Source organism: Saccostrea cucullata, unplaced genomic scaffold (assembly GCF_032062105.1).
Source record: "Saccostrea cucullata isolate Sc308-1 unplaced genomic scaffold, CSIRO_AGI_Scuc_v1 ctg1293, whole genome shotgun sequence".
In the NCBI taxonomy this organism is placed as follows: domain Eukaryota; kingdom Metazoa; phylum Mollusca; class Bivalvia; order Ostreida; family Ostreidae; genus Saccostrea; species Saccostrea cuccullata.
In genome coordinates this window covers 68,202-87,392 of record NW_026925048.1, presented here as the reverse complement: position 1 = coordinate 87,392, position 19,191 = coordinate 68,202, and the positions used below count along the sequence as shown (strand labels likewise).

Below are 19,191 nucleotides of genomic sequence, written 5' to 3'. Positions count from 1 at the left end.
AAAGTGTTCTTCAGTTGTTCTAAAAAAGAGGTTTATTGACTCTTATGCCTTAAAAAGTACAGATTATTTGCCCTTGCATCGAATAAAAATTATATTCCTGCATATAAATGTTTTCTGAAGTAGTCAAAATGCCTTAATCATTGTATTTCCTAAATCAATATACACAGTAACGTATATATTGGGGTGATTTTAAAGAAAAAATGCAATGTATTTCAATTTGTCATAATTTTGTCATCAACACATTGGTGTTATGGATATTTTACCATACAACTCAGAATTATCTGGAGAAAACTTTGCAGGAAAAAAATTGAGCGTATACTCAAGTTGAATTTTACGTCTCTGATATACCGTAATTGCACATTATTACTGAGAATGGGCGTTTAAATTGAGAATATCCTAAAAAATTATCAGTGGAAAAGCATGAAAAGGTTGCAGAGTTTGTGTACATGTACATACGTTGCATATGTCCTAAAAATTGTATGAATTTATTTACGATTTTGCATATGTAATCTTAATGTTACATTATCTCCAACTGATACTTCTATGATATAATTCCGGACCTTTATAAAATAAGTCCGGCAAAATAGGATATAGACATTGTTGTGGATTTCTGTTGATATAGGATATATACATTGTTGTTATTTTCAATTGATATAGGATGTACTTTGTTGTTGTGTTCTACTGTTATATATTATCGTACAATTATATTGTTGTTTTCTAATGATAAGTGCATTAATATAAAAATATGTACGTCAATCGGATTAAAATCAGATTTTTGTTACGCTCCGAAATTATGATAGTCGCTGTAACAAAGATCTGATTTTAATCATATTGACATTATAATAATTACGTATAATTATAATTGCACGCTCGTTCGAGATAAAACACCCTCGGTCTGAAATCAAATCTTCCATTTTGATCCTCAGATAATTTAATTTACAGATTAAAAAAAAATAATACGTTTCCAAGAAAATAATCGCGATATTAATATGTTTTTTTTAGCAGTTTCTTAATAGGCAGATATTAGAAATGAAACGGACAAAGGTGGTGTTATATGAATATAAACAGTTGTGTTCTTCGCATTTTCTCCTTCGTTACATTTTAGAAACTCTCGCTCATGGCAAGTCTCGAGAACGAGAGTCTGGGGAATACCTGAATAAACATGCCACGTGATCTCACCTCTGATGTATGAGTTTTGAGTTTACTCTGCTCTTGACAGATATTGTTTGAGTGGACTTATAAGCTTGAATACAATTTGATATCTCCATATTTCATTAAAAGTATTACTTGAAGATGGAACTTGAACTCCACGTCTTATGCGAGTAAAACAAATTTGTTGTCTTGTAAAATTACCGGTGCCTTAGCTTACAGTTAATATGAAATATAAATATAGCTTTAGTAAATGTATGTATCTTTGGGATCGTACTCTTATAAAATATAAATATAGCTTCTAGTAAATGTATGTATCCTTGGGATCGTACCTTTGGTTTTCCCAATTCTTTCAGGGAAAATAAAAATGCAAAATATACAAAAACAATGGACACTTGCCTATTGCGCAAGGTATTCAATAAATACATACAATGTATGTGTTTTTTTCACTTGCCTAGTGTTATATACAGTTACGTACATCATTACTATGCACTCAGTTCATCGGCTAAATACCCGGGAGGAGTGAAGATTTTCAAAGAATGAATTCGAATGCATTTTCATTGTATAGTCATTAGAGCCAGCCCTAACAACCGAACCCCTGATCCTATGGTCATGAAATATACAACCATTACTAATTTCACTGGATTAATACACAATTTGCAAAATCAGAAAAAATAGGGGTTTTTTTTTTTGATAAATAATGCATTGTCACTATATTTTTAACACAGCTCCTAATACCAGAATATTTGATCCTGGGCAAGAATTTTAAAAAATTTATAATTTTATTTGAGACCTCAATGCTTATTACAATCAAGCAAATAGTCTGACTGCTTGATGATTAGGAGTAAAGAAAATTTCTAAGATTGCATTACTTTTGATGTTTTATAGCCCTTTTCCTCAGTCCCCTGGAGGACAGGGTCATGAACTTCATAACTTTTACTCCACTTCACCCATAGATGGATGCTTAAATTGGTTCTGTGGTTCCAGAATAGAAAACCTGGGTCAAGTCAGGTGACCCTAAAATTAAATCAAAGACACCGAAAATATTTAGAATTTGACGCGCAATGACAAACGTAAACGGAAAGATATCTGCTTCAGGGGTGATTGTGCGAAAAGTGATTGCCATGTTCTAAAATTTTGAATTCATTGCTGAGAGTTAGCATGTCACGTTATTACTGTTGTATGTTCTCTTACCCGGTAAATGCAAGTATTAGAATTCCACAGATGCCAGGACTGAAAATGAAGCAATTACAAAATTCGTTGGTTCAATTATCAGGCGTAAAGAGGAAAATATCTGCCACTACAGTGAGTCAGAATAACGATTAAAGTAGTGAAGGTACATTTACTTGTATTAGTGTTGCAATAAACAATACTACTTTTGAATCAATATCTTAATATGATACATAACTGATCATTTTTTTTTCAGATTAATAAGTTAAGAAAATGGGAAAATTGAGGACCTTTGAAATACAATTGGACAAATGAAGAGGGTGTATTTTCTCCTGGGGAAGCCATTCGCGGAAAAGTAATTGTCAATTTGGAAAGCAAGATGAAAATACATGGTACCCTTTTTTCAAATTGCATTACTTGGTAGATCATTTTTACCGATAACTTGATGGTGTTGTTGGCATCAGATGAAATGACTTGTCTTAACGATTGACAATTTTTTCATCAGCAAAACTTTGAATTTTTCTTGATTTTCTCCTTAATTGTTAAAGTTTGCTCCGTAGTGTACGTAAGCGTACAAGTGTCACTTACTTATTCTGTAAGTTGGTAACTTACACTTTGAAAAGACAGCTTTTCCGACATTAGTTTTGGAAATTCCAACTTTAACGTTGATAATGCCAACATTAATCTAGGCTTTTCCAACTACATATTTATAATGTCCATGTATGTAATTCCAATTTTAAAGTTGACTTTTCTAACTGAAAACTTGGACGGACTTTAAAACAATTTTGGTTTCAACGCCCTCACTTGACTCAAGATGAAAAATTTGGGTCGATAAGCAGGATGAATATTTTTTATTAAAAAATTACATCATTGCTGAATTATCAAAATCTATTTCCGAAAAAAATTAATTTACATTAAAAACTTCATAAGTTAGTGATCATTTTTGAAGTAGAATACTGTAAACCAACTTTTATTCGCGTCATCTTTTTTATTTGCGATTTGTCAGTTTAAAATCAATCTGCTACAACTAATTGTCATGAATAAGAAACATTTTCTACAAAAACCTAGTAAAATAAATTGTTCGCGGCGATTAATGTTCGCGAAACTCTTTCCTTCAAAGAGTCTTCCTTAGGGAGAAAGGTGTAATTATTACTATTTATTTCATAATATATTTTAAAGAAATATTTCCACAAAATTGTGTTTTCTATTTTTTCATTTTTTGAATAGAAGTGTTACTAACATTCAAGGGAAAATCGCGTGTATCATGGACAGAAATTGAAGAGAAGCGTGGTCGCAGGGAAGAGAACGATAAAAGCCGGAAAGTGAACTGCACTGCAAAGGAGCAATATTTTAAAGACACAAAAGCTGTATTTGGAAGAGGTATAAGCGAGCTCAGTTTGTGTGAGAATATTAACTTTCTAGTGACGATGAGGGTTTAGAAAATGTATAATTATCATTCATAAAGAAGTGAATAAATATTAAACATTTCTTAATTGATGGTATTTTGTAACCTACAGTTGTACATGTAAAGAATGGTAAATAATCTAAATGTAAATATGAGAAAATTGTTTTCATAGATTTTAAGGCAACAATCATTTACAAAACAATAGTGGCATTGTACATACATGTATATAATTTGACCAAATCTTCGGTTTCTCTGCACGAAATTTAAAGAAAAAAACATCTGGTCGTAGAAGGAAAAAATGTACATGTCATGTATTTATTCATCTTAGACAATGGAGATGATGATGTGGACTATCTAAACGGAGGGCAGCATATTTATCCTTTCTGGTTCAGTCTCCCGCTACATCTACCCTCTTCATTCGAGGGAACACATGGATATATCCGGTACACGATTAAAGGAACCATAGACAGACCCGGCGAGAAGCATGATTTTAAAACTGTCACACCCTTCACAGTTCTTGAGAAAGTGGATTTGAATAAGGAAGCATTGGCAACAGTAAGAATTTCCTGAAAGTATGCACTGTAAATTCACTTTTTATGTGCGAGGGTTTTATTTTCGCGTAAACACGCGAGATAATGTGTTCGCGAAAGTTTCATTCTCGCGTATTTCAGTAAGTTTGTCTCTCTGATAAACAGTTGATATTTATTTAGCGAAAATAGAGTATTGCAAAACTTTAGTGATATACAGTATCTTAAATGAATTCTGCTAGACTAATGTACTGAGATTCGAAAAGATGTTAGTACATATTTTAAACATTCGCATTGTGCAACAACCCATTTTCACTTACCAGACGTACATATACCAGAACGAAAGGTATCAGTATTCTGCTCTTATTTATATACACATGTATATGTAACAGTAAATATACACTGAACATATTTATTGCATGTATAGTCTTATATTTTTTTGAATGCTGCCAATTTTCAATGAGTTTTCTTAATGTGTACATTATTATTTTTTTTTAAAGAATGTTGGCGAAGCGATGGATTCCAAATTCCTGTGTTGCCTGTGTTGTAAATCCGGCCCTGTTGCAGGAACATTGAAAATTAATCGCACCGGATATGTTCCAGGAGAGGCTATTTATTTTGAAGGCAGTGTCCAGAACAGCACTACCCGTGTGTGCAACATGTATGCAGAACTGCAAATGGTATGAAACTTAATATCAACAATTGTCTTCTTAGTTTTCAAGTGATTTTGAAAATTAGAAAAAAGCGAATAAAAGATTCAGAAGTATTCAACAATGTTTCCCCTTGGTCATTAATTTGGTACAACTGCTTTATGGGTACTGTCTGTTTATCGGTCTGACTGATAATTTTCAGACTGTGTATTTTGTCTTTACTTGGCCCATATTTTACTTCACCTAAAGAATACAGTTCTGTACTTAATTATATAATATAAGTACGTCCAAATCCTTTAAAATACATTTATATTTAGTCTCAATTTGTTCCAGGTCACAACTTACCATGCGTCAAAGGATAAATCACTAGTTGAAATAAAATCAATCAATCGTATTGAACACGATGATGTACCTCCGGGTCAGTCAGACGTTTGGAGTGGAGATAAATTCGTGATCCCTCCTTTGGCACCATCGTATCTAAAGGATTGCGACTTGATTAACGTCAAATACTTTGTGAAGGTTGTTTTTTTTGTTTTTTGTTTATTTGTAAGTTACATTTTCATTTCATCTGTTCTGAAGACTTTAAGACAGGTTTGAAAGCTCCTCTTTACATGCTTTCTCTACAGAATTACGTGAATTAACATCACAAGCGCACATTAGCTGACACATACGATTTCTGTCTGATACTATGTATGCGTTATTTTAAAAAGAGTTCTCTAATTATAAATCTAGCTGTAAATTTTTTAAAAGGAGACTCATTTTTCTAAAATTTCTTCGTAAAATTTTTGTCTCTAAATGTGATCCAACCCTTTCCAAGGGTCCTTTGCAGAAACTTCAAATTGCTCTACCAGAGTATACTTTTATTAAAATGACCCCGCTGGTCTTGAGAAGTTTTAAAGATTATTTGACTTTTCGAAATGCATGGCTATTCCTACATGTACATATGTATCTACAACTTTAAAACCAAAGTGTGACCCCACTATTCCCTCTGGAGGTCATAGTATAAGGTATCTTTGTAAAAGGATACTTTGTGCAAATTTAAATTAAGTTGAAATTGAAAGATTGGTTTTGGAGAAGAAGAAGAAGAAAATATGAAAATAATGAATAGACATTTTAAATTTTTATAAGAATAAAGCTCACTTGGGCTTCCGTATTAGGTCAGCGTAGTTCTTGATTCAAGATCTACACAACTGAGTGAGACTTTGATATTATCTATTTAGAGATTTCTTAAATTAAGAGAATATGTAATAAAGATAATTTAACATGACATGTGTAATGAAGAGAATTCATATCCCCTCCCCACTCCACGTAATTGTATGCTTATACTTTGATTTATTATCCATACATGCTTCCATGTCTTTTAAAATAACAATTAACTAGTGTCCGGGAAGTTTTTTTTTTCTTGATTCAAACGCTTTTGCAGCTTATCATTGATCCATCTGGACCAGCTTTGGATTTGCATCTCCCAGTTGAAATCATCATAGGCACAATTCCACTGAAGTCAGCGGGCGAGTCTTCCACGACAGAGACGCGTATGTACAACTTAGATATATTTTAAGGTGGCTGGGGTCGACAATTAAAGCATCAGATATAACTGATTTTTTTAAATATGGTATCGATCTTTAGCTGTCAACCATCATTTGGCAAAGAAAATTTATACATTTACTTGTTGAGTTTTCATCACTTTTGTATATCTTTAAATGGAGCTCTTCTTCTAAAGGAAATGTAGTCTTAAGACGGCCACAACCACACAGCTCTCTTAATGTGGTTGGTTGCCAACTAAATTATGCAAAAAACCATAAAAAATGTAATATGTTTCTCCGGCCATTAATTACTGTATTATAAGTAAAGGAAATAACAACATCTTATGTAAAAATATTTTTATTGAGAATTTTTCTCAATGAGGTTTAAAATGGAAACGACCACATTTAGTACAATTATCTGTCATCCTTTGGTTTTCAGCATTCTCGAAGCTTAAAATAAAATAAAATAATTAGTGTCTCTAAAATTCTCATTGGTTAAGAAATCAATAACATCACAACTTAAAATTGTTGTTGACAACGATGAGATGACTTCAGCCCCACCTCTTTGACATTCAGAGAATGAAAAGCTGTGCAAATTTCAGACACTACATGTAAATATGTAACGTCGAGAATGCAACGTCTTACTGAAAGTCCTAGGATAATAGAGAATTGTACTAAGAGTAAAAAAAAACTTCAGAATATTATATTGAGAATGTATTCAGATATGGTTTACTCTAGGTGTACTTACTTTTAACATCGAATCTGTACTACTACGTACAATAACATACGAATTTTAAGCTTTAATTTACACCATGAATTATATAATTATCCCTTCTCATATTTTCTATGATTATACAAAACTGCGATACATGTACTAAGTATTCTGTAAAACAAAATCATATACTTTGTAGCTGCTACATCCTACGGTGAATCGGTCTGGGGATCAACTAATATTAAAAGTGAAAAAGATGGAGAGGACACACTGGGAAAAATGGATTTTACTCCAAAATACGCTTGTTACTCATCGTCTTAAACGGATTTTTTTTTTGAAATTAAATATCCTTGACGTCACAATAGAAATATCAGCTTCTAGGGCTGATATAGATTTTACAGGGCTGATACGGGTTTATTTCGGACACTTTTGAGATTGATACTTCAAAAAAAAAAAACTATTGTTTTTATGTATTGCTATCCGTTTTCGTCCGTCGTCGTGCGTTAAAATTTGACGTTTTCAGCTTCTTCTCTGCAACCGCTCAACCAATTTCAACCAGTTTTGGCATAAAGCGTCTTTGGGTCAAGGCGAAAGAATTATGAATTTCATGGCCCCAGGGTCAGGGGTCTTAGGTCTAAGGTGGGGCTATATAGATTATCTAGTGAAAATGCATTATTTTCTTTGAAAATCTTTTTCTCTGCTCCTGGGTATTAAATAAACGAACTATGTACATAGTTATGTTAAATAAGGCTGCCTCTTCCAAAATTGTGAATTTCATGGCCCCAGGGTCAGGGGTTCTAGTGCTAGGGCGGGTCTATAAAGATTATATAGTAAAAATGAATTGAAAATCTTCTCCTCTGCTCCTGGGTTTGAAACCAATGAACTATGTATATACGAGTTATGATGAGGAAGGATGCCTTTTCCAGATTTGTGAATTATATAGTGAAAATGCATGAATTCTTTGAATTTTTTTCCCTTGGTTTCTGGGTATTATGCCAATGATCTAAGTACATATTCATGATGAAGAAAGCTGTTTGTTATTAAAAAATCAGGACGATGGTTGATACAATAATTACTTCTTGCAAATTTTATACAGCATGTGTATTACATAAGGAATGTTTTGATTTCTGTTGAATGTGTGTTGCTCTGATTATATATTATGCTTTTCTGTGTTAATTCATTTTAAGCTGAAATCCATGTATGTAAATATGTTTGGTATAATGCATACGTAGGGAAAGGGCGTATTAAGTTTTTAGAACTTTTGCCCAATCCCAATTGTAAAGTATATAGACAATAAAATATGTTCAAATCAAGAAAGCTGCCTCTTCCAAAATAGTCAAATTCAGGGCCCCTGGGTCATGGGTACTTGGGGGGAGGGTACATAGTCTGAAATTAAATTAAAGCTTTGAAATCTCGTCCTTGGTATTAATCAACCGTTTATGATGAAATAAAATTTATGATAAAATTTTGAAATATGTGGCCCCAGGGTCAATGGTTCCTGTGGGGTGGGGTGCACAACTGGTTATAAAGTGAAAGTGCATTTTCTCTTTGTTACTCTAATGCTTCTAACCTTTTTCTTTTCCGACTAATTTAACAGAAATTCGCGTTTAAAAGGGGGGAGGGGTCTGCGTTTTCCAAGGGGCGTCCAAGGTCTCCATTTTCTATAGTATATAATTTAATAACCTTGCAAATTCCAGGGGTTTGAGGTCCTGACCCCCCACCCCGCTCTAGATCCACGCATGTAATAATTAGTTTATCGGTGATTATATATTTGTATTTGGTTTTAAAAGTAAATTAATATATCCTGTATTTCACTACTAAGTTTGTAATTTAATGATATTCATATCATATGTACACCCCTTGTTGATTACACACCATTTTTGTATTAACACAGTGAAATACAGGGTTTTCAGTTTTTTAAAGTTCAGTTTACGTATAGCTTTTTTCCTTTTTTGTGCATGTACTACAAAAAATAGTTTAATTCCTCTTAAGACTAGATGTGGTTTATTTGATTCAATATATAAACTTAAAAAAAAAATCTACTTAAGTCGGAATTGCTCTTACGATATATATAATGAGCTTGTTCGTAATTGTTTCATATGTTGCACAAGAAGTTGTAAGTTGTTTGTTATAACAAAGTATCTAAGAAGCATAATAAAAATACCCTTGCACGTATTCCCAATTTTAAAAGAAATCACATTCAACATATTCATACTTACAAATAAAAATATAAAACGTTTACAGTACTTATGAAAACAAACTGGTTATTATTATTAATTTATCTACGAAAAATATTGTTGGTGATTAGTATAATTTGTGTTTTCTCAAGTAGATGTGTAGCGTTTGTTTTTAATAAGTATGCACAGTGTAACAACGTAAACAACGACGAAGTCACTACAAAATATTGGAGAAGCGTTTTCAGAGTAAGAGGAGGGGGTTATATTTTCACCGATTCGGAATCGAGAAGGATATAGCTCACGTCTTTTTCGAAATTTTAAAGATGTTTTTACCAAAAACAGTCCACGGAAGATAGCAATGAATAGTTCATCGTTTATCTTGATCATTGGTCCGAGCACAGTAAATGTCTGTATTCTCAAACACTTCGAAACTGTTTGACAAATATCATTCACGGCGATCGAGTGATCAAAACATATAATTTGCACAATCTACAACTTGCATAAAGCATTAGATAGTTGTAACAACAAAAGTTTTTTTTTTTCTTTTAATTCAATAATTTAAAGTAGACTTTATGAAAATTAACAATCGGGACATTTTACCTTCAAATTTTGATTGTAACGTAGGGGATTTATTTTTTTTTTATTATCTGTTATTAAGCTTTGAAGTATATATAAATCAACATGATGTGTTGTTTTCATATAATATATTATACTTGTATTTGAATACAGACAGCAATCTGAACATTTATTGCATTGTTGAGACAAAAGAAATTATTTACATGTATAGATTATCCTTGCTTCATACAGTCTTCTTTATGGAATTGTTTCTGTGTAATACTCAATAAATTTTTGTCTGTTATTTTTGTTCCTTAACATTTATAGTGTATGAGCCCGATTTGACTCCGAATGATGGCGCAAAACAATAGAAAAGACAGTAAAAACACATGGGAAGAAATATCACAGTTACACAGAAAATCCATTCGAACACAATTCCTCCAAGAAGTGCATAAAATTCGAACTGACACATTGTTGATGTCCATACAGGTTTCTCCATATAGTATCTATAAATGCAGACGAAAGTTCCTAAAATGAGAAAAAAATATCAATGACAAATCATTTTAATTCAGCATTCCATTAAACTTTTTTAAGTCTCAGAGTTTTAGCTAAATGATTACATGTATTGATAAGCTATGGGCATAGAAAAGTCTGCGACTCTTCAAAACATAGGTAATCAGGACAGATTCAGAGCCCACCTCGAACGCTGTCTTTAAGTAAGGCAAAGTCACACATTAAAATAATAATCTAGTAGTGTGCCATCTTCGTTAGCCAAGGGTTTCTGATACCATACGGCAATACAGATTTCAGGTTTTCCATTTCATATGGAAATCAAAACTCAGAGTACTGAATATGCCAACCAGAAAACAATGGAGATAGTCAAACTACACCAAATAATATCTACCTGATGCTGTTAAGAGAATTCGGAGGATAAATACAGAAATCCAGAATGTGCCGGTCCCCACGTCTTCTGTATCCCCCACACAGCCGCCTACTCGCTTAGTCCATCCCATTACAAGGATAGGAAATACAAATACCGACAAAATCCCATCCACTGTCAGGTAGCAGGAGACTAGAATCTCGTCCGGACAGGTCATGTAGCACACGATACCTGGAACAGATACTTAATCAGTTGAATTGAAATTAATTGATAAATATAGGATTACTGGTGACCCTTCATAATGTCAAGTATTGCAAACACTTTGAAACTCATTCTGTATGGTGATTTTATAGTTATCCATAATTATTACTTAATAATTTGAAAAAAAAATAAATTAAAAGTGTTTAATCTTGTTCTAGTGTCTTTGTTACTCAGTATTTTACAATTTCTCTTATTTATAGTTTTAAATACATATATATGATTTGTAAATGGAAATAATACAAAAATTATTTGAAAAAAAAAAACTTAGAAATACTCAGTATATTTTCGCAAAAAAAAAATTCAATTAAAAGATAATTACTAGTATTTTAAAACTTTAAAATGTGTTACCCGAGGAGGAAAGAAAGAGTCCCACGATGCAGTAGAGGCCTATGAAGAGGGTGCTTTCAAATCTACAACCTGTAAAAACCAATATAATGAGATGTAGACATTTTCTTTCGTTTTCGATAGCGGGAAAAAATTAAATAATAACGAAAATTGATATAAGAATAAATAAGCACTCGAAGAAATCGATGCATTTATCATTTGAGCTTCGGGTAAATGTATTCGTTATCAATGCATCAAAAGTAATTTAAATGAACAATTCATTATGAGAAAGTCCTGAGAACAAAGTTGTCCTGCCCAGAGATCATGAAAGATCCTAAGATTGTTAACTTTATTTTGTATTGATATTGTTAGAAAAAAGTAAAACAGTCCAAACTGATTTTTTTTTAACTGCACCATATAGTGTGAATCAAGCCCAGTACGTAATGAACGGCATTTTCCGAGACTTGGCGCACTGATTGCTAAGCTTAAACATGTCTTTTAAATTTGCTGGGTTTGCATAATTAATAAACATAATTTTACAGGTGTGTTCGATTCTAACCATAAAATATATAACACTAACACATGCAGTAGCGGTGGTGTAGTGCATTTCCTAGCCGCTTACGATACCCTCGGAATCCCTTGGACCCCTTCCAGCTACCGTGGACCAACGAGCTGAAACTCTGACACATGGTACTGTCGACCCTTTTCAACAATTTTGGTTTCTCTTCCGTAGCTGTGAGGGAAATCCCTGTGTCATCAGCATTCTCGTCTGAAATGTTATACATAAAAAGTAAAAATACACAGGTACAAAACATCGCTCAGAATTTTATGTAGCTCTTTTATTTAAGAAATGAATCTTCTAAATCTTTCACTTGTCCCAAAAACACATTATTCTGGCCCTTAGATCATTAAGACATTTTAGACTGAATCATTACCCTTTCAAATACTAGCATGTATATTTTTAAACATTCGTTTGTGATGAATATACAACTCATGACTTAAATTTTTATTTAAGTTTCATGATCCTTGAGACTGTTTTTATGGAAAATTATTGGTTGAAAAAGCAGCAGCTGACCCTGAATGGTATAGTGAAAACGTACTCAACATTCAGGCAACACAACTGTGATTAATATAGGGCAAAGAGTAACTTGGAAATAAATAATCTGTTACAGACACTTTTAAAGTAGGATTCTGACTACTTGATTAAAGTATAAGCTCCCGACAACGTCGAGATGAGCTAAAAATGAAAAATTTTGCCATTCATTCCAGATAATACTAATGCAGGTAAAATCACATTCTCATAACTTACATTTTCTAATTGGCATATTTCTTTCTATCCTCCATAAAAACTAATGATTAAGCAAAGCATTTACCGGAACAATGAAATTCTTGTTTGCGTTAAAGAAAAACATTTGAGTTGAATTCACTACGGCAATGAAATAAAGAAGACCAGTGAATATTTATCAAGGTCTTTCACTGTTTCAGCCAGCGACCGATTACCGTTTCAAAACATTTAACTGACTTTTATTTACACATTCTAAACAAATAAATGCAATTTTGTTTTTACTTACGAAAACAAGCCTTTTACATTTCAGATAAAGGTCTTTACTTTCTATTTGTCCCCCTCTATTTTTCAAATTCAATTTGTTTGATTTGTTTTATTATTAATTTTTTTTATTAAATGCTATACTTGTACCTTTTAAGAGAGTGAAATTAACAAGAATGCCCAACAGTTCCAGTGATTTTACAAATGTCAAGATATACATATATTTTATTATACATTTATTGACTGAGTTCGAGGGCAACATGCGTTTTGTCGGACCCAAGAACCAAACTGTCTGCCTGAGGCCGTTAGGCCGAAGGCAGACAGTTTGGTTCGAGGGTTCGACAAAACGCATTTTGCCCGAGAACTCTGTCAATAAATGTTTTGTTATACCTTTCATTTCATTTTGTTTTTTTTAAATATATTTACATGTATTTTGTACTTCATCCCGTGATGTAACATCAGATCTGTCACTGTTTAACACCAGCGAATGGAAATGAGATTAAGCTCCGCCCACTCTGTGACGTAAGCGGTCCAACATCTCTCCGAGCGGTCCAACATCTCACTCAGCGGTCCAACATCGATTTTTTTATGCCCGCTCAGCAAAACATTAAAAATGTTAGACTTTTTTTGTATAGAATTGTATAGGAACAAATTTCTAAAGGTATAACAATTTAGTTTATTGGGAGTAACGTAAAAAAAACTTATCATACTCGATCGATGTCTTGATATCATGTACCCGGACACCAAAATGGTCAGAATATGGCTGTGAAATCAGTGCAGTTGATGTAATGGAGGGGGTACCCGGTGGGAGTTATGAGTTTGTTGGGATTTAAAAGGTATTAAGGACATGAAAACAATAATATAGTTATCTAACCTAATACTGCTTCCGCTGGACCCGGATATGACTGTTGGCGGGAAAAATATGGTTTACTGTGATGCCTGGTCAACTTGAACGTCCCTTTCCCTTCAAACAGCTCTTCAAAGGTGGGGAAGTCAAACAGCGGGGATGAGGGGTGGGACCGGAGGGACAAGCCGGAGGAGGTGGATAACTTTCGTAGTATTGAGCGCCTCCTCTTGGTGTCTTCTGAGGCTGAGGAGGTAGGGGACACCGGCGCCTCATCCTCGTTATGGGAGTTAGAGGCTGATTTAACGCCGCTATCTGTAAGTTAACGTACTAGATATGATAATAAATGTTCGTATTATAAAAATCAAGAAAAAATGGTATGGAATACAAAATACCCGTTATTAGATTATAGATATATTCATATACATAATATTTTTAAATTTATCAAACATTTTTCAAATTATTTTGAAGAAACGTCTATGCTTTTCTTAGTTAAATACACAATTACATCTATAATGTTTTTGCTATATGTTTTTGAATTTCTTTTAATATAAATAAACTAATGGCTATTGTTGATTTATTGTACTTCATGATGGCAGTTCAAATTATACTTAAAATAAAAATAAGGTCAAGAGTTTAACTGAACCGTTACTTTTCATCTTATTTATGTTAACGTTACTACATGCATATTATTTAATACAATGCATTAATTTATTCATAAATTATATATCTTTTATTCATAATTAGGTTCCTTAAACAGACAATACGTAAAACTTGAATACGCATAAAATATTTCCACAGAGGATTTTATTTTCTATTATTTAACTAATACAACAACTGTAGATTCTCAGAATTTTTTTCAACGTTATAAAATTTCCTCAGGTATTGCAATCAAACAGGTAGATAAAATATATCCTGAAAATAACTACATCGCATCAAAAAATGAGTGGAATAAAACACAGGAGAATTATTGTTTACACAACTGAACTTTCACAAATTCCCCGTCTTAATTAAATTCTAGCAACAGAGTTTAACATAAATAATTGGACTACATGTACCTTCTGATTCTTGACTTCTGGAGGTAGATAACCGTACGTAGGTCGAGGAGGTAAGATTTCGGCGATCAGACGATAGATTCGACTCAACGTCTGCTCCAAATGTCCAGGTCACCACTGGATGGGTTTTGACGAAATTCTCACGCTGCTCAGCTTCGGAAACTTGCACGATTCTCGACATTATGGGGGAATGTTCTTTTACGACACAATCATTTTTTTTGTGTAAGCAGTGAACTGTTAAAGATGGTGACGATGTAAATTTTAGTGGGTCAAAAACACAAGTCAACAGACCGTGTCGTTTAATTTACAAAACGATGGTTTTACATTATTATGTTTTTCCAGAATTTTGTCCAATAATTTCATGCATATATTGCTATATATTTGCGTCTATATGTGCAAATAAACTCTAATAACGTGTGCAATATGCAATTAATGATAAATTTTTCTTTAAAAAAATAAATTAAAAAAAATCAACTTATTTAAATCAAAAGATTTGTACGACATTTCTTGCGTCTATATTTGTGCCACGACATACTGTGAGAGAAATATATTTACTAAGTACATGTATGAAATAGATACACTAATTACATGTATGAATTCTATCTTAATACTAATTCTAATTTAATGTTATACCGGTATTTGGAATGCTCGGAAAATTATGGAGTTCACCTTTTGAAGTAAGTATGCACCAATGAATGTAAGTAATTATATTTACGAATAGTTGAAATCCCGCGCAAGCGCGGGGAAACATTTTTTTTTTCACAAATGAAATTTTTATTCCAAAAAATTATCTTTTAGTTAATACAAAAGACTAGATTAAAAAACAGAGAATAGCATGTATTTGGTAAAATGTGACAATTTAAGGCGCCACTTTTACTTACTTCATGCACATTTAAACAAATTACCATTAACCGACATTTTCTTTAAGTAAGTTTATTACTTTACAAAAATTGTACTTAACTTTGAGCTCGTCGCCATGATGTGTTATTTGCAAATATGCACATTTTATTTGTAAATTCATTAGTCCTACTTACATGTACTTTCAATGTAAAGATATATGGATAACTCATAGTCTTGCATGTATCAAATTTCACTATATTGAAACCTCTGGTTCTATTTTCTTTTTAACATCGGGTTCGATACCATCTGATGTTCTAGAACTTCAATCATAACGGAAAGGTTTTGCAGTTTTTGTGTATTCCTAGAGGAAGAAAGATCAAAGACCGACTCCTTTTAACATCCAAAAGCTTAAAGATGCGAAGGTTATGAGATCTTTACAATTAAAAGTCCAGAACAAGTTTGCAGCTCTTCTGGAACACTCAGATGAAATTGATATGGACACATTTAATGAGGTACGTACTATTTTAGATAATGCGCAGCAAATACTTGGCCCAAGAAAGAGGGAAAATATGAATAGATCTCGGAGAATACATGGAAAATACTTGTAGTAGAGCGACGTAAAGAAAAGAAAAAGGAAATCCTGTCCACTAAATCAAAGAGACAACAAGATATCTCCAAGCAGAATATCGGACTATAGACAAAGAAGTTAACAAAAATGCAAGAGCAGACGGGAAGGCATACACTGAAAAGCTAGCTAATGAAGCAGAACAAGCAGCTTCTAAACAAGATATGCAAACCCTCTATCGAATCACGAAAACACAATTCAGTAAATTTCAGTCAGCAGATTTACAAGTAAGAGACAAAAAAAGGAAATGTCAGTTTGTCTTATCAAAAGAAGAAGATATACAGAAACGATGGAAAGAACATTTTGAGGAAGTGTTCAATATAAATGATACAGGGAATGAGGTCCTGATAACACCAGCCATCAACACATTGGATATTAATGCAGATCCACCCAGTATAGAAGAGGTGAAAAAAGCAATAGGGAAATTAAAAATGGAAAAACTGCTGGCATTGACCAGATTAATGCAGAGCTCCTCAAGGCCGAAGAATATTGGACACCTACCATCTTGACAAATATTCTACAGAACATATGGGAATCAGAAGAGACACCAACTTTCTGGAGAACAGGCCTTATAGTAAAACTTCCAAAAAAGGAGACATTTCCAACTGGAACAGCTATAGGTGGATAATGCTGCTCTCGGTATCCATGAAAGTGCTAAGCAGAGTGATATTGAACAGAATCACAGACATAGCAGACCCTATACTGCGGAAAGAACAGGCAGGTTTTAGAAAGGGGAAATCATGTGCCGATCAGATATTCAATCTCAGGCAAACATTAGAGCAAAGCAATGAATGGAACTCTCCACTTTACATCAAAATCGACTTTACAAAAGCTTTTGACAGTGTTAATCGCCTAGCTTTAGAAAACATTCTCAGCTAGCTCGCATTTCTAAAGCCACAGGAGCGTATGTTGCACTAAGAAACATCTGGAGGTCAGCAAAGATCAGCATAAATACCAAAATAAGGACCTTCAAGAGCAACGTGCTTGGGGTCCTCCTATATGGTGCTGAAGCATGGAAAGTTACAAAAACCATCTCAAACAAGCTACAAATGTAGATGCTTTCCAGACACGTTGCCTTCGCAGAATACTACGCATCTTCTGGCCTAATACCATCTCAAATGAAGAGCTGTACAAAAAGACCAACACCACCCCTCTATCTCAAGTTATAAAGAAAAGAAAATGGCTGTGAATAAGTCATGTATGTAGAATACACCCAACTTCCATCCCAAGGGTTGAATTGAGATGGACACCATCTGGCAAGAGAAAGAGAGGAAGACCAAAAGAAACATGGAGAAGATCTGTGGAGAAAGAGATGAGAAAAAAACAGCTGGACATGGGGACAGATCCAGAGATGGACACAGGACAGGCCAGCATGGAAGTCTCTGGTGACGGCCTTATGTGCTAACCAGCACGAAGAGGATTAAGTAAGTAAGTAAGTATTCCTAGAGGAGAAAGTATGAACTCTTGTGCAAGCGTTTCGGAGTTAATTTGCAAATTTAGTAATTTATAAGTTTAGATATTTTCATTAATTTCATTGAAACTTTTAACTTTGACGGGCTTTTGTCATCCCAGTTAGCCTGTATGAGGTAATCACATTTTTGGTGCCCCAGTTTATCTGAATGGAAAATGGAGAGAGCGAACAGTATGAATTTAAGCTTCAAAGTACATTTGAACAATACAAATCATGCAGAAGCAGAGCAAACATGGACCTCTTTAACATCAGAGGTGAGATCAGGTGCCATGAAGAAGTTAGCATAACCTGAATAGTCACACCGGCCGTGTGTTCTTTGTCACGATCGGAAAATAAAGAAAATATCAATGGATATCAGTGAGTAATGGCCTAATTATTAGTATGAAAAACGACGGTCATATTTGACTAAATGATAGATTGTATTTCCTGACAAGGTCATTCTGCCTCCCATAGAGCTGGCGAAATGGTGACTTTAAATGAGACTGTTGATATTCTTGTTTAATGAAATTATTTGTCAATAGCTTGTCTCCATTCAGAAATTGTTCATTCGCAGAGCATGCTCTTGCGTATCGAATAATCTTTGAGATAATGATGCCGTCTCAAAATTTAAACGCCCTTCTTTTAAGTATTTCGATTGGATGGAGTCATATATGTTATAAGTTACATATCTTCTTTTGAATTGATGGATAGGTGTGTTTCTTCGATAGAATGGACATGGAAAAGGTTATAAAGTAATTAAACATATTGGTACATGGACAACAAAGTGACATACTGACAAATGAAATGCATTATCTTTGATTTTATACTAGAATCACCTTTGTTCGAAAAAATTTACATAATGACCTTGGAAAATTAACGATCCTCTACCAATGTGATTAATTGATTGATTGTAAGTTGTTTAATGTCCCTCTAGAATTATTTCACTCTCATAGAGACGCCACCAATGGCCGGTGGAGAGCTGCAAATTTTGTCCTAAAGATGTTTATATACTTGAAGCTATATATATTTTGCACGCCTTCGTTGTCCTACATTTTTTGCTGAGATCTGAAAGGACGTAATAATAAAGTATGACTGATTAAAGGACACGATGGTGCATAATGACTTTAACTGCAAATTGTTTTGAATACGTGCATTAGTACTTTAGCACGTAACTGGTTATAATATAATCTGGTTCATTATTGCTTCACCAGAATAGAAGCAGAAAGAAATATCTTTATACATGCAATGTCTCTTAGATTCCTTTGAGAGAAATCCTAAGTTAACATCCATATAAAATACAACAAACTCTAATGCACTTCATTATTTAGATTCATATACATGGATGGACACATTCTTGGGCTCTCAAATATATAAAATACATTTTTATACAGGTTTATTATACACATGCAGTATATAAACTTTTTAAAGTGCAAGTTACACTTCAAATATCTAGAGCGATGAAATCTTGTTTGCACATCATGATTAACAGGAAGTTTTT

The 19,191-nt window shown here is 33.4% G+C and overlaps 2 protein-coding genes across 2 annotated transcripts; one reads left to right on the top strand and one right to left on the bottom strand.

Moving 5' to 3' along the window:
• Positions 1–2,593: 2,593 nt before the first annotated feature.
• LOC134267901 (arrestin domain-containing protein 3-like) lies at positions 2,594–7,598 on the top strand. The gene is made up of 7 exons (XM_062750103.1): positions 2,594–2,711; positions 3,547–3,699; positions 4,053–4,279; positions 4,752–4,931; positions 5,235–5,420; positions 6,325–6,433; positions 7,336–7,598. Exons 1-7 carry the CDS (start codon positions 2,699–2,701, stop codon positions 7,455–7,457), a joined length of 990 nt encoding a protein of 329 aa, XP_062606087.1. The 5' UTR covers positions 2,594–2,698; the 3' UTR covers positions 7,458–7,598.
• A 2,412-nt stretch (positions 7,599–10,010) lies between these two features.
• On the bottom strand, positions 10,011–15,008 carry LOC134267900 (uncharacterized). Its single transcript, XM_062750102.1, has 6 exons — positions 14,782–15,008; positions 13,754–14,038; positions 11,914–12,102; positions 11,358–11,426; positions 10,773–10,979; positions 10,011–10,396 (listed from the first exon to the last, which is right to left on the bottom strand). Exons 1-6 carry the CDS (start codon positions 14,957–14,959, stop codon positions 10,170–10,172), a joined length of 1,155 nt encoding a protein of 384 aa, XP_062606086.1. The 5' UTR covers positions 14,960–15,008; the 3' UTR covers positions 10,011–10,169.
• Between the last annotated feature and the right edge of the window lie 4,183 nt (positions 15,009–19,191).